General features: G+C 42.8%; 1 protein-coding gene across 4 annotated transcripts; it reads right to left on the bottom strand.

The window, feature by feature from the left end:
- Nucleotides 1-7,252: 7,252 nt before the first annotated feature.
- Nucleotides 7,253-16,721, bottom strand: CSTF1 (cleavage stimulation factor subunit 1). 4 transcript variants are annotated; one of them, XM_072110680.1, is made up of 6 exons: nucleotides 16,551-16,721; nucleotides 15,106-15,287; nucleotides 13,948-14,225; nucleotides 13,595-13,792; nucleotides 11,044-11,434; nucleotides 7,253-7,860 (listed from the first exon to the last, which is right to left on the bottom strand). In XM_072110680.1, the coding sequence occupies exons 1-6, from the start codon at nucleotides 16,712-16,714 to the stop codon at nucleotides 7,601-7,603; spliced, it is 1,473 nt and encodes a 490-aa protein (XP_071966781.1). In that variant the 5' UTR covers nucleotides 16,715-16,721; the 3' UTR covers nucleotides 7,253-7,600. The 4 variants fall into 4 exon arrangements, with proteins under 4 accessions (XP_071966781.1, XP_071966782.1, XP_071966783.1 ...); XM_072110681.1 differs by having other exon boundaries at nucleotides 15,106-15,284; XM_072110682.1 differs by having other exon boundaries at nucleotides 15,106-15,328; nucleotides 16,551-16,685.
- Between the last annotated feature and the right edge of the window lie 44 nt (nucleotides 16,722-16,765).

Genomic DNA, 16,765 nt, shown 5'->3' with positions numbered 1-16,765 from the left:
TAGGTATAAAAAGATCTTTGGAGAGATCCTTGTTCTGTCCGTTCAGGTATTTGTACATTGTAATGAGGTCTCCCCTCAGTCGTCTTTTTTCTAAACTGAATAATCCCAAATTTTGTAATCTGTCAGTGTATTCTAATCCCTCCATTCCCCTAATAATCCTGGTTGCTCTCCTTTGCACCCGTTCCAGCTCTACTATATCCTTTTTATACACTGGTGCCCAAAACTGTACACAATATTCCATGTGTGGTCTGACCAGGGATTTGTATAAGGGCAAAACTATGTGTTTATCATGAGAATCTATTCCTCTCTTGATACATCCCATAAGTCCTTTTCAGCTCCAGTTTTACTAAGTAATTGACTTTTTAGAACATAATTATACTTTTTGTTTCCATGGCCCAAGTGCCATAACTTTACATTTATCTACATTAAACCTTATCAACCATTTCTCTGCCCACTCCTCATGCTTCCACAAATCCCTCTGTAATGCTAAACTATCGACCTCAGTATTTATTACTTTACACAGCTTAGTATCATCTGCAAATATTGAAACTTGACTGTGTAAACCCACTACAAGGTCATTAATAAAAATATTAAAAAGAAGTGGCCCCAATACTGACCCCTGTGGCACTCCACTGGTAACGTCAACCCAATCTGAGAATATGCCATTAATGACCACCCTCTGTTTTCTATCACTAAGCCAATTACTTACCCAAATACATAGATTTTCTCCTATTTCCAGCAGTCTCATTTTATATACCAACCTTTTATGTGGCACGGTGTCAAATGCCTTTGAAAAGTCCAGATATACAACATCCACAGCGTCCCCCAGATCCAGTCTTGAATTTACCTCCTCATAGAAACCAATCAGATTAGCCTGACAGGACCGATCTCTCATAAACCCATGCTGACGCTGGGTTATAAGGTTGTGCACAGTGAGATACTCCAGGATAGCATCTCTAACAAACCCCTCAAATATTTTCCCCACCACAGCAGTTAGACTCACGGGTCTGTTTATTTTGTATATTGGTACCACATTTGCTATGCGCCAGTCCTGTGGAACATAACCAGTCCTCAGTGAATCTTCAAATATTAAAAATAACGGTCTGTCTATCACCGTACATAGTTCATGCAGAACCCGGGGGTGTATGCCATCTGGCCCCGGTGATTAATCTATCTTAGTGGTTGCGAGGCGGCACCGTACCTCTTCCTGGATTAAACTGTTGACATTCCAAAAAGAATATACATTATTCCTCATTGTGTCTTCCACCAGGGGATTTTCCTGGGTAAAGACAGTTGAGAAGGCTACATTCAGTAGATTGGCCCTTTCCTCATCTCCTTCCACCATGACCCCCATGTTATTTCTAAGGGGACCCACAGTCTCTGTTTTTAGTTTCTTATCATTTATATACTTGAAAAATAATTTGGGATTATTTTTGCTCTCCCTGGCAATATTTCTCTCAGTCTCTATTTTTGCGGCCTTTATCTGCTTTTTACAGGATTTATTTTTCTCTCTATAATCCTGTAATGCCTCATCGCTACCTTCACGTTTTAGCACCTTAAACGCGTTATCTTTCTCGCTTATTGCTTTCCTTACAAGACTAGTTAGCCACATAGGCTTTTTCTTGTTCCTCTTATGCTTTTTCCCATAAGGTATGTGTTTCTCACAGGATTTTTTCAGAATATATGAGAAAAAGTCCCATTTTTTGGGGGGGCTTTTGTCTTTGAGAACATCATCACAGTCTATGCCTTTAAGGTCTTCCCTTAGTTGCTGAAAATTTGCCCTCCTGAAGTTTAGAGTGTTGGTTGCCCCTTCCCTAATGCTCTTAGTAAAGCGTAATACATAATCAATGATATCATGATCACTATTCCCCAGGTTCCCCTCAACCTGTAGTTTTGATACCCTATCAGGTCTGCTGGTTAGGATAAGGTCCAGCAGTGCCCCCCCTCTTGTTGGCTCCAGGACTAGTTGCGACAGGTAATTGTCTTTTGTTGTTGACAAGAACCTGCTACCTTTGAAGGACCTGCAGGTTTCTGCCCCCCAGTCAATATTTGGGTAATTGAAGTCCCCCATGATAAGTACTTCACCATGCTTTGAAGCCGCATCCATTTCACTTATCAGCATTTCTTCTGCTGCCTCCATTATATTTGGAGCCTTATAACAAACCCCTAGTAATATTTTATTATTCTTTTTCCCTCCCCTTATCTCCACCCATAGGGACTCCACATTTGCGTTACTGATGTCATCTCGCAGGACGGGCTTGAGGCAAGAATTCACATATAAACATACCCCTCCCCCTTTTTTATTTATACGATCCTTTCTAAAACGACTATAACCAGCTATGTCTCGCTGATACCCACTATATCATATTTCCGCTCCAACATCAAGAGTTCCAGTTCCTCCATTTTGTTTGTGAGGCTTCTGGCATTTGTGTACATACACTTTATATGGTTTTCCCTGTCCGTATTCCTTTTGTTCTTATTCCCCAATCTCATTCCAGCCCCCCTTCCTCCCCCATGGACTATGACTCTTCCCAGCTCTATATCTACACTGTCTATTTGCTCTGAATGAGTGTAGTTGCCCTCCCCCAGGTCTCTAGTTTAAACACTCCTCCAACCTTCTAGCCATTTTTTCCCCCCAAAACAGCTGCACCCTCCCCATTGAGGTGCAGCCCATCCCTAGAGCCTGTAGCCGACAGAAAAGTCAGCCCAGTTCTCCATGAACCCAAAACCCTCCTTCCTACATCAACTTTTGAGCCACTTATTTACCTCCCTGATCTCTCGCTGCCTTTCTGGTGTGGCACGTGGTACAGGCAGTATTTCGGCGAAAACTACCTTTGAGGTCCTTGCCCTGAGCTTATGGCCTAAATCCCTGAAATCATTTTTAAGGACCTTCCACCTACCTCTTACTTTGTCATTAGTGCCAATGTGGACCATGACCGCTGGTTCCTCACCAGCCCCTCCCAGTAATCGGTCAATCCAATCCGCAACATGCCGAACCTGAGCACCCGGCAGACAACACACTGTTCGGTATGCACGGTCTTTGTGACAGATTGCCCTGTGTGTTCCCCTAATAATCGAATCTCCCACTACCAGCACCTGTATGACCTTGCCTGTGCTCCCATTACCCTTCTTACTGGAGCAGACAGTCCCCTGGTTGCTAGAGGCCACGTCTTGCTGCAGCATTGCTAGCCCAGAGCTGATATCCCCCTCATCCGCCAGCCAGGAAAACTTATTGGGGTGCACCAGATCAGGACTAGACTCCCTACAACTCTTCCCTCTACCCCGCCTTCTACATGTTACCAAACTAGCTGCCCCCTCCATACTTCCCTCCCCACACCCCTCTTCCCCAGAGAGTTTGTGCTCCAGGAGCAGCAAACTTCGCTCCATATTGTCAATTGCCCGGAGCCTTGAAACTTGCTCATTTAGATCCAGAATCTGGGCTTCCAGATGAGCAATTTTCACACATCCCACACAGCAGTATTCCCCCTCGAACGGCTGTTCAAGGAAAGCATACATGGCACAGGATGTACACTGTGTAGCAATGCCACTTTCTAATGGGGATTACAATAGAAATATGCACAGAAAGAAGAATTTACAGTCTAAGGCTATATTCACACTGCCGTTGCCCGCCCGTACCGTAGCGGGCAACGGCAGTGTACTGGGAGAGGAGGAGGAGGTGAGCGCAGCTCACCCCCGCCCCTCTCCATAGCAACCTATGGCGCACGGCGCAGTATTATGGGAAAAGATAGGACATGTCCTATCTTTTTCCCGGGTACGGAACGGTACGGTGCCGCACGTGTGCTGCACCGTACCGCTCCCGTAGGGTGCCGTGCGCCCATAGGAGTGTATGGGGGACGTATATTGGCCATATATACGTCCTCCATACGTTCGTGTGAATGTAGCCTAAGTAACACAAAATACAGCAGTTACCTGCTTAAGCCCCTCAAACTTAAGTCCCTTAAACGTAAGTCACACTTAAGACACTGCACACACTTCGGATCAATGCACACTCGCTTTTCTGATGCTTTTTTTAAAGGTTATGTGCCACAAAAATCTGCTGAGCTCACTGCAACAAGATCTGGCTGCAAACCCATTTATAAAATGTAGAAATAGTAATCCTTGAGATACATAATTTGATAGAGCGGTGTGTGATTCTATACCTGCCATGTGGTATGGAACGGAGATTCCCTATACTGCATGGCATTCTATATATTCGCATATTTCCCACTGTAGTATGCAAAGGTTAGCATAAATTTTATTTAAAAGGTGTCCTTTTGTCTTTGTTGTTAATGAGGTGGGACACTCCACGTCCCGGTTTGGAACTGGGCGCGCTTGACACGCCTCCTGGGACTTGTAGTCCTCTCACCTTCGTTCTTTATCATCACCCGTTTTCATGCATTTAACTTACTTTCACGATATTGTGTATGAGTATGTATTATTGATGTTAGCTAAATGATGTTTTAAAGATGTTGCAGGTCATAAGTTACATTGTTTAAAGTTTAGTATGGCGCCACCTACCTGCGGTCACGTGTATTTATGTGATGACGCATGTAGGCGGGGACATCGGCTTGAGAACGCGCCATATCGCCCGAAACGGTCCCGTTGCCAATGCTTGCTAAGCTACCTCCCTGTATGTTTGGTTTAGAATAAAGGACGTTTTTTCTCTTCCAACATTGGAACTGGTGAGTGCCGTTACCTTTTTCTAATTTGCCTACATGTCCCGCAAAAAACAAGCCATCAACCAGCTCCATAGCCAAAAAAAGTAAAATGTTATGCCACTTGGAAGACGGAGATGCAAAAATGATAGATTTTTCCCCAAATTAGGGTTTTACTTGGCAAATTTAGTAAAACAAATGAAAAAAATATTCATGTATGGTATCCCTGTAATCGTATCGACCCATAGAATAAAGATAACATGATTATTAGGATATACGGTGAACACAGAGAAAAAAAAAAAAAATAGGAAGTAAAAAAAATCCAGTACAGAATTGATGCTTTTCTACTCCTGTCCTCAAAAAAAATTCCTAAATTTTCAACAATAAGGGATTCCAACCCCAAAATGGTAACACTGGAAAATGCATCTCATCCAGCAAAAAAACCCCAAAAAACAAATACACCATCACACGGCCCCAATAACAAAAAAGCTAAAATTTTATAGTCTGTAAAAGAGCCAATGAGAAAAGTAAAATCCTGGCAACTGCAGGGTGCGCTTTCCCTCCTGTGCCTCGCCGTGCGCCCATAAAACAAGTAACGGCCACATATGGGGGGTCTCTGTACTCGGGAGAAATTTCATAACAAATTGTTGGGGTTTTCTCTTTATCTTTTGGAAATGTGTACATTTTACGGCTAAATGAACGTATAACCAACAAAATTTGACCTTTCTCAAATTTCACCTCCTTTTGATGCAATTATTATGAAGATCTCAAGGGGTTAGAAAAGCTGTTTCTGATAGTTTGAGGGGTGCAGATTTGAAAAGGGGTTGATTATATAGGGGGTTTTTGATGTTGAATATGTAAAAATTTCATTCAAAACTGTATTTATCCCCAAAATAGTCAATTCTGAAAATCAATATTCAATTTGTAAGCTGGGTGACATCAAAATAAATTATCAAGACATTTCAAAAAATGATGGAAATGTAAAGTAGACATATGGGAAAAGTTATTCAGCATCTTATTTAGGTGGTAAATCTGCCTGAAATGATTTCCAATTTCAAATATTTTTTAAAAATTCATTTTTTTTGTACATAAACGCTAAACTTAGCTGCCCAAATTTTCCACTAAAATGAAGTACTACATGTGGGGGAAAAAAAAAACAAAAAAACAAAACACACCAATCTCATAATCGTTTTGATAAGTAATAGTGTTCAAAAGTTATAACCATATAAAACGACGCAAGTCAGAATCACAAAAATGCTTAATGACGCAGCCATTTTATAGCTTAGGGGGTTAATTTGCTGCATTAAACTTACATAAAACTAAACAGTCCTAAACGACTCCAGTATCAGACACAGTGATGCATCTGATGCAGCAGAGGGGGGAAAAAAAAAAAAAAAAAAAGTTCTGCTCAAGAAGCAAGTCAAGGTTCTGGTTGAACAGTAACGCTTATATTGGTAAAGGGTGGAGACTACAGTATGTACCGTTTCCTTCACCAGATCCATAAAAAGAGTGCTGGTTAGATGGTAGATGAGGGAACTAGAGAGTTCATTTGTCACCATTTCGATCATTTGGCTCCATTTCCTCATATAGTATCTAAATGGCACTTTATGGACGCATTGTCTTCACCTTCTACCAATTACAGCTTTATTATTTCACCACATCGACTTATCACAAGTATCACATCATATATACCTTTTTTTCCACCTTCCTAACCCTGATTAGTCCTAGGCCTCTTGCAAATGGACGGGTGCAGGAGGGGGGGGGGGGGGAATATAGTGCGAGTGCCTCTACAAGAGAGTAATCTACAAGTAGTACAGGCAGTCTCCAGGTTACGTACAAGATAGGGGCCGGAGGTTTGTTCTTAAGTTGAATTTGTATGCAAGTCGAAACTGTATATTTTATAATTGTAGATCCAGACAAAAAAATTTTTGGCCCCAGTGACAATTAAAGTTTAAACATTTTTTGCTGTAATGGGACCAAGGATTATCAATAAAGCTTCATTACAGACACCTTACAGCTGATTATTGCAATCTAAGTCTATAGAAAAGCATCCAGAGAGCTTCACCAGAGGTCAGAGGGGTCTGTCTGTAACTATGGGTTGTCTGTAAGTCGGGTGTCCTTAAGTAGGGGACCGTCTGTACATAGTAGTAAACTCACTGCAGCCAAGAGATGGAAAATCCCCATCCTAGGCTACATTCACACGAACGAACGTATATACATCCCCCATAAACCGCAATGCTGTACCGGAGACAGGAAAAACGTAGGACATGTCGTCGTGCGCCATATATTACTATGGAGAGGGGCAGGGGTGAGTAGCGGTCACCCCCTCCTCTCCCCGGCGCCAATGTATGCCTGCATACATTGTGTGAATGTAGCCTTAGATAGACAAAGGCAGTGTTTTTCCCTTTTGGGGAAGTAGTACCTCTGAACCTGCTGTGGGATTCCAAAAGAAATCTGATGCTAGGTGTATTCATCCTTGTGATACCACCCAATGTTGAAGAAAGGATATTCACAAATAAATATTTAAAGGAAGAGACTGACTACCTTTCTTCCTGTAGTCTGGGGAAAATAGCAGGCACCTTCGTTCACAATTACCATTATTGCCATTAAAACATTTTATTTATATTAAAAAAAAAAAAAATGAAAATATCAAATCTTTCAACTGATAAATTCTATATGAGCTTCCCCTAAATATGTCAAATTAATAGAATCCTGAAGTCCATGCTTGTGGGTCATACGCATTGCTGTGCTGCAAAAAAGCCCAGCAATGTGAAATAGATGCAAGTGTACAGTAGTCGGTCCTGATGGAGGTCTGGTGATCACACGCCTCTGCTCAGGACTGTACATCTGGTTTCAGATTATATCAGATGCATCAAGGTATGGGTTGGAAGTTTTCACTGGCGTCTCTAGTTTTCCACCATCAGGCTGTGCGGAGCTGAATATGTTCAGTCTGTGGTCGACCTTCTGTACCAGAACCTGGCTCGGAAATCATCGCTACACGTCATGAATCCAGGGTTAGTTGGAGAATGGACAATGCAACGGACAATGTTATTGTGCCCTAGGGACAGGAGGTTGCGGCGCTCGGCCGTTCTTGAATCCCAGCAACATAAGCTGATTGTCCTTTCATCAGGGAGCAGAACGTAGTCTTCTGTGTGGTTGAATACGGCCTGGGTCCTATGCACCTGCCTGCCACTGAGTCCAGCGCCTACACACAGATAAGAGAAGAGTTATAGGGTTGTATTCCACTGCCTGGAACCAGCACAGTCAAAGAGTACAAAGTACAATCAATTAAATCAAACCCACCACAAACTTTTACCCCATAAAACTAATAACCCTCTCAGACAGGGTATGAAATATCCTATAGCAGTGGTGGCGAACCTGTGGCACTCAGAGCGCTTTCTGTGGGCATCCGGGCCATCGCCCCAGGGCACCAGAGAAGACTCAAAGAATCTTCCTGCAGTTCCAAGTAACTTAAAAGATGTTGTCTAATGTGTAGACAGGGCCGAATTATCTTTGGAGGACCTGCTGCCGGCCCCACGATTCTCTGTGGGACACTGGGAAGAAGCTAAAATGATGCAAATTTTAAACCTTTCTACTGTGTTGCTGTTGTTAAAGAACAGGGAGTAAGTTACTGCTTTAATTTTTGATTGACACCTTGCGATAAATAAGGGGGGTTTTGGGTTGCGTTTTGGGCACTTGGCCGCTAAAAGGTTCGCCAGCACTGTCCTATAGCCTCTTATCTGAAATGTTGTTGATTTACATGCAAATAAAATAAAAAACTGTCATCTTTTGAAAAAAAAAAAAAAAAAAAGTGTCATATCTTGGGTTCTATAGCAGCTAGAACAATGGTTCTGGTATCAGATTAAAAAATAATATTTTGTTTTCATTTGCATCGGGCTTGTGGTTCTGTGAGCTACAGAACCACCTATCCAGACAGTTAAACAAAATCTTGCATTTCCAATTATGACTTTACCTGTCCATATCTCAGGTTCTGTAGATCACAAAACATGTCTGAAGATTCACTTTTTATTCAATACCAGAACAATGGTCTAGCGCAGTGGTGGCGAACCTATGGCACGGGTGCCAAAGGTGGCACTCAGAGCCCTTTCTTTGGGCACTCAGGCCATCGCCCAATTTCACCAAACAGGACAAAATCCACAAAATCTTTCTGCAGTCTCAAGCAACCTAAGGGATGCTGTACACAGCGCTATTTTAAAGCGACAATTCATTGGCTGTTTGAAACTGCAGGAAAAGTGAGAAGGTGTTGACAGAACTGCATTGTCTTTGGAGGTCCTCCTGCTGGACCCACCATTCTTCCTGGAGAGAAGCTACAATGATGGTCTGAACTTATTTGCCCACCTTCTTTCAACTATTGGTGGCCTTAGGAGATCCAATACAATTGAATGATGTTGAAGAACTGGTAGCAATAAGTTACTGCTTGAATTGCCATGTTGGCACTTCCTGGTAAATAAGTGGATTTTAGTTGTAGTCTGGGCACTTGGTCTCTGAAAGGTACGCCATCACTGGTCTAGCGGCTATAAGAAAAGCCCTCTCTAAACTCATCACTGGCTAAAGAGGTCCACTTTCTGCTCATTTTCACATGACATTTTTTTCCTTAAAATACCTCATTTCATAATCAATGTGCCCAGTTTTTCTTTTTTAATCCCTTCCTTTTAAGGTGCAGATTCTCGTGCAGAACTTCTATTAAATAGAGACGAGTTCTCTGCCACCATGTGACTTAACATTACACTTCATGGATAATCTATACAGTTTTGCCCTCTTCTGGTCACAAATTGTAAAACACTTGCTTCAAACAGTAAGCCCATCCCAAAAAAGGAAGTTTTGTAAAAATTTGAAAGGAACACATGAATCCTTTCCCTTGTAGAAATCTAAAGAACGAGATTGAGAATGTTTAGTTTGAAAGGGGAAAGTACATTTCTGATATGAACAGAGGGGAGAAGCGCCTACTGGATACTTTTTTGCTATTACCAAGCCTTGCATAGTACATGCTACAAGTGCACAAGTCTCCACAGGACAACTGCATGCAGGAAGGGATTTCAGCCACTCTGTACAACTGCAGGCCAGATGGAGACCAGTTAAGTGCAGGTGAGCACAGTAGTACAGGTAGGTAGAGACATGTCCTGTGTGGACCATGGTGCTCATTTGCTTTTAGGAAAAAAAAGTATTTTTTTGATGAATATGGCAGGAACTGGACCCTTTCCAACCTCTGCTCCAACTATTGCTCAACCACCACCCCTTCAAGCCTTCTCTCTCTTAGCAACCAACAACACTCTGTCCTGGGATCCCCTATTCTTCTCCATCTACACATTTGGCTTTCCATATAACTAAATGTTTAGGATACTCAACATCTCTGGGCCAGATGTCATCATCATCCGGGAAGCCAGAGTACCAGAGTGTACACATCCTATAGCTCCCCTTTTCTAAAATTTTGACAAAACAGAACTCTTTCCAGGCTCTCCCCTTCATTCCTAACGTAAAGGACATCTACCACCAGAATGAAAGACTGTATGCAAATAAGCCGGAGGGGCTCCAGGATCCATTAACACCTATGGAGTCTGGAGCCCCTCAGGCTCATTTGCGTACAGTCCTTCATTGTGGTGGTAGATATCTTTTAACTCATCTGTCTCTTCTCTCTGCCAGTCCATGTACTGGTAAAATCCTAACGATAACTTACAAAGAGACGAGATCCTCAGACCCCTTGAGAGACAATATGCTGGTGCCATTGGCCCTAGGTTCCTCCTAATGCAGGCAAATGCTAGACCTTATGTGACTGGAGTATATCAGCAGTTACTGGGATGAAGGCATAGAAACTATGGACTGGCCCGCTCGTTCCCCAGACCCGAAACCTATCGAGCATATCTAGGACATCATGTCTCGCTCCATTCACCAACGTTGCACCAGACTGTCCGGGAGTTGGCGGATGCTTTAGACCAGGTAAGGGATGATGAGATATATATATATATGTATTTTTTGTAACTTTGCTGTCAGCACGTTCAACTTTGTACAGAACAAAATATTAAATGAGTATTTCATTCATTCAGATTTAGGATGTGTTATTTGAGTGTTATTTGAGACACTGATCTACCGTACATCTTCATTTTTGTATGGGACGGGTATTATTTCAGAACGTACTACCTTTGATGACTAGGCCCCTAAATAACATTTAGCTTCTAACCTAATCACATAACCGTTTGGTCCTCCCTAATAGATAGGTCATGAATATTTTAGCCAAATAGCCCCTTAAAAGGAACACGTGTGAGATTATCAAAAGTGTCAGATAAAAAAAAAAATCTTCTAGTGGTTCATGGCAACCAAAACAATTTTGTTCCTAGACACTCAAAAAATAAGGCCCAATACCTGTACATACCTGTGTATTTCACCAGCATACGGCCCGTAGAGATCTCCCACAGCTTGGCCACGGAATCCTTGCCATTGGACAAAATGTATTTAGAGTTTTTGGAGAAGATAGCAGAACACACTTCTGCCCCATCATGCGCCTTCTCATAAGTTGTGATGCAGCGGTTGGAGACCCCATCCCAGAGTTTAATACTGCCATCTTTACTGCAGGTCACATATGTGTTGGCAGAAGGGTTGTAGTTCACAGAGCAGATGGCATCCGTGTGCTGGTCCTGAGGGTTACAGGAAACAAAGCACTGGAAGGTGTTGACATCATAGAGACGAAGCGTGGGATGCTGTGTTCCCACTATAATGAAGTCTCCTGACGGATGAAAAGAGATGGAGCGCAGCATTTCTGCTTCCTGAAAAACGATACAATGACAAGGTTAGCTCACATATTCTGCAGGGATTAATCTAGGATTTAATAGATGAGATTAATTAATTTCACTGTAAATATTCCCCATTTGAAAGCCATGGCTCCCTGTTAGGGCAGGTAAAGGGGAAGGCTGTAGAACTGAACAGTGTGACCAGCAGTTTGCAAGTCATTACAAAGGACTATGGAATAACCTGCTACTGTGCAATTAGTGGAGACAATTTAGGGGAGATCACTGAATGGCAGAATTATGAAGTGAGGATTCAAAGGCTGACACTCAGGACAGAAGTGTTCTAGCCCCTCAGATCTCAGAACAACACATCTAGAAATCAATACTACAATTTTCTACAAGTATGGTGCCTTGATATCCTAGCTTTCAAGCTCAGAAGAAGCTCTCATCCTCACAGTCACCTGGGGCCCTAGTATCACTGGATAAGTCACATCGTGTCCGAATGTGATAAATGACCCTGCTAATCTTCAGACCTTTCTTATTATCACTCAAAATCAAGCCCGAAATACCAGAGACACTTACTCATAGATTCAGGCACCAGGATTGTGATAATATTCTTATATTTGTTATCCATGGCCTCCTTTTCCTAATAATCAACTTTTAATGAGTCTTAAGGGCTACCATTTCCCCTATGTTATCTGGCTTTACAGACTGTTACACTGTTTAACTTCCTGTTTCCCCAGCACTTGAGTAGTTAAGCTTCTGTACCAACCATACACTAAGTTATAATATCGGCACAGCAGTGTTCCTGGTGTTCAGGCATCAAATATTTTCACAGCTGGCCTATGGTGTGAAAGCAGCACCTCAGACTGCTCCTAAATAAATACACCAGACTGCTGTAAGCTTTGTCAGCCGTTCTCAGGGTATGGCACTGCAGTTTATCCTAGCTTTATCAGAAAGTTCATGCGCAGACGGCAGACTTCACGGATGAGGGCGAGCAGCTCTTCATAGCTGCGCGTCAAAGATATCTGGTAGGAGGATCAAAAAGGCTACTGGGGCATGGAGTAGCAGCACCATGTAGCCTCTGCACCGGCTACTCCATGCCCCAGTAGCCTCTTTAGAAAATCTGCATATTAGGGTAATAAGTTATAAAAAGATTGCAGGGATGTGTGGATTAGCCCTTAAAAGGGCTATCCTCATGTCCAATAGATGCACCTACCACCCAACCTACCTTTATAGGTAGATCTGCGGTGGTAGGTTTCCTTTAATAAATGGATGAATGATGCCGGAAATATTGGCAATCTGTTTTAGAAGCCTTTCCATTAAATTGCCTTGGAGAAGAGATTAGTTTATATAATATAAATATATATGTTATATGCGTTTATAGAACCCCCACATTTCTATACAACACAGGCATACACCCAGACGCTACCTGCCCTTAATGTGGGGAGGAACCGGCAGAGGTAATGCATACGTTGTGGTCCTGTACTAGGCTGCTCCACTCTAGGATATTATTGATAGCGTGTATGATACTACCCTTCCTACTGGGTGGGAGCCGAGAACTGGTACACAGGTTGCTATATATGGCACAAAAGACAATAGCTGCAAGGTGGATTCAACCGATCTCTCCCACTAAAAAATAATTTTTGAGCAAGGTTGAAGTGATGCTGCTGAAGGACAAAGCAGTGTATAGAAAAAATATTACATACTGGGTAAATCACACTAAAAAGCTTGTACTTCTTCAGAATCTCCATTCATTTTCAAGGCGCCTCCCCAGGATATGCAGTTACTTGCTCATAGTATCAGAAATTGTTCCTTACAGCGGCTGCACAAGTGTAGCAAGCACGAGAAATGTCGAGAGCCAGGTGACGTCACTGGCTCTGAGGCAGGGGAGGAGGCTAGCGAAAGAGGAGGTGTGCATAATTATAATTCGTCGGACCGCCAAATGTAAGTTATGAGGTGAAGGTGGCACTTCAGCTTCATTTGAATATCATCTAAAGTTAATTTTTTGACAAAAGAAAAGGTTTTTGTGTCTAACCACGATATGTTCCAGGTTTAACAGCACAGAGCCCACCAATATTGCAAGAGATATAGATAGATAGATATATATGGCAGGGAAAGGGGTTAATCATATGGCAGGTTATCACTGAATGGTCCTTCATTCACACATTCTATCCTCTTAGCTGTATGGTCACCAACCTGGATGTACTTGAAGGCTCTCTTGGCTGATGGTTTGGAGTAGTCAAAGAGCTTCAGGGTGTAGTCTTTGGAGCCAGATGCCAGGATCTGTTCAGTAGGGTGGAAAGCCAAACATGTGACTTCATCGACGTGGTCATACAAGGTGCGGATGACCGGATGGTTCTCCATGTTCTGCTGCGCGGTCTCATTCATCATGACCTGAGAATAAGGCGGGGACACAAGTACACTTTATTTAAAGATATATATACCGTATACATGTACATATAAATATACACAAGACACACTTCAAGAGGGACTACAAAGCAAATATAATTATAGATGCCCTCAATCTATTGTGTCAAAGGGACATTTACCTCTATTGGCATGGCGCTCTTGGCCAGCATTCGCTCCGTGTCAAGGATCTTTATGGAAGCATCGGCAGAACCTGTTGCGATCAGCTGTCCATCCCTGCTGTAGGTGGCGACACGACAGGGGCCCTTATGAGAGGTCACATAACAAGTTTCATACTCAGACGCCTCTGGGGACATGGTCTGCACATCTGCATCAAACTCCAGGTCAATACCTGTGCCTGGAGCCACTGTATCAGAGCGGCCTATGGCGTACTGAACTGCACTGTCATCATTCTCCATGCCTGCAAAACACAAGGATTCTTAAAGGGTGTTTTTGAGATTTCTATTATCATTGCAAGGAAGTATAATAAACATGGACCATTCATATTTTCAGCATTTTCATCAAGGTCACAGCATTACAAAACGTTTACAGAAGACTGGGGTACCTCAATCAGAAGTACGTTCTCCAGACCTGAATCACAACCTGTGTATCCAGCAGAGTGGTCGTATAGAAGTTCATAACTTTGTACCCCAGAACCGGGGTTACCTGGGTGCCACTCTTACTAAACAGAGGGATGCCGTATCTCAACAGTCTAGGTTGTACGTGATACTTATGGCCACGTGACAAGTTATTGACACAACGGGAATCATTTATCACGTGTCTGAAAGCCAAACTGTTCTAGATGCTCAAGGCAACCAATAAAAGCTCAGCTTACATATTATAAACTGCTGTGGGGAAAATGAAAGCTGAACTCTGGTTGCCTTAAGCAGCTAGACCAGTTTTGCCTTCAGATAACACCCCCCCCCCCCCCTGACACACACACCTTTTATATATACTTTAGTTTCAATGAATAGCTTCAGATGAGGAAATCACACTGCTTGCGTCTACCTAAACTTTCTTAATATATCACTGCAGCGTGCTGCCACAAGTTGTTGTGATGGTTGATACACTGTACATGTGCCATGAGGACCTGGATGGAAATAAATGGGTTCTAGAAAAAAAGATTCCTGAGCTACAACATTTAATCAGGGAATTAATATAATGACCATACTTGGATCAGGAAGGAATTTTTACCCTTGCTACAGGCTAAATACACGAGTTTTTTTTTTTTAACCATCATCTTGATAAGTGGGGTTATATGTTGGACTTGATGCCCACTCCTCACACATGGTTCCACTCACCCACTTTGATGAGGTGCAGCAGCTGTTCTGAGGGGGCACACACTGTGTTCATCTTGATCTCGCTGATGAGGCCGTTGGCGATGTTTATGTGACCATCATACAGCAGCTGGCTGATGATGAGCTTGTAGAGCTGGTGGCGATCCTTCAGCGTTACCTTGTATCTATACATTATATTAGATCTGCTGCAACAAACAGCACTCAAGTTGATGATTATGGCAGTGAACTAGGAAACACAAAGGAATCTGATTGTCATACCAGAATGGAGAAAAAACTGCAGGGAGACAGAGCTGACAGTATGAAGAAGCATTCTCTGTAGCTGAACCTGGGGAAGGGCGACTGACTTACTGCAGTGCTTGAAACGCCCACACGACCCAGAAGTTGTATGGAGAAAGAGGTACATTTTCTAAAAGTGATTTCTCACATTTCAACTTTACAGTCTTTCTCAGCAACAATTCTCGAACTTGAACAGTTTAAGTACCCTATGGACAACCCCACTGGTGGGTCCAATACCTACCATGCTTGGGATTAGTGATGACGAGAATGACTGCAGTGCATGCGTGTACAGAAATAAACAGGCACCCTTTGGCAGCACAGGACTGTACTTATTAATCGCAATTATATACCAATTACTGGTTACGCTCTTCAACAAACTGCTTTTTATTTGGTCATTGTGGGAGTACAGAGCAGTTTGCTTATAAATAAAACAAGTGCAATCCCAATAATAGGACCTCAACAACCGATTAGATTTCATATTACATGTTTAAAGTCCAATTTATAAAGTAAAAGGAAACGTTAAATTCAACTTAAAGGGGTTATCCGGGTGTTAAAAATTACTTAGGGCTGGGATGGGCTATTTAAAAATAATAAACATGTATTTACCTCTCCGGTACTGTGGCCTGTTTGATCTGTGCCCCTGTTTGTTTAGAGGGGCACAGAAGCCGCAAACAGGGAGCTTCCGGTCGGCGATGTGGCCGGCTCCTCCCATCCGTCCCTATCTTTCAGCGTTGTAAGCATTCACAATTATGCTAATGACCCGAGGTGGTCCGTTATTAGAGCACCTCTGTGCTGCAGCTTCACAGGCTGTTAAACTGTCTCCTTATCTCCCCCCTCAGCACCCCCCCCCCCTCCATCATGTCATCTCAAGGCAACAGAGGAAGCCTCAGCTCACAGTAGGAAGGGGGAGGAGGTGCTCTTTGTACACTGTAACAGTCTGTGAATCTACAGGATGGAGAAGCTCTGAAAACAACCCCAAGGAGCCCTTCGTGCTCATTAACAACATGCAACCATGAATAACAATTATAAGACAATTAACAGTAACTATGTCTGGATCTATGAATAACTGACTATCTACATGCATAACAGCGATGCTCTCGTTAAACGGAAAAAATACGACCCGAAGCTAAGGTGCTGGGGAGTATATTACCTCCCGCCGTGTATATACTTACAGCAGTGTTGCCGCTAGGAACCGAAGAATATAGCCTAACGTCAAAGACGAGCGCCGGTCCCTTAATGATGTCGTCACCAACTTCCCAGTTCCCACAACCGCCGGCAGTGTTAGCCTTTGCGCAGGCGCTGTTCTCATTATTCCCCCTCCCTCCCCAAACGTCATTACGTTCTGCGTGAACTCCTCATTTCAACGAATTTTTCTTTTACTAAACCA

Source organism: Engystomops pustulosus, chromosome 6 (genome assembly GCF_040894005.1).
Source record: "Engystomops pustulosus chromosome 6, aEngPut4.maternal, whole genome shotgun sequence".
In the NCBI taxonomy this organism is placed as follows: Eukaryota; Metazoa; Chordata; class Amphibia; order Anura; family Leptodactylidae; genus Engystomops; species Engystomops pustulosus.
This window is presented reverse-complemented; position numbering and strand designations above follow the sequence as displayed.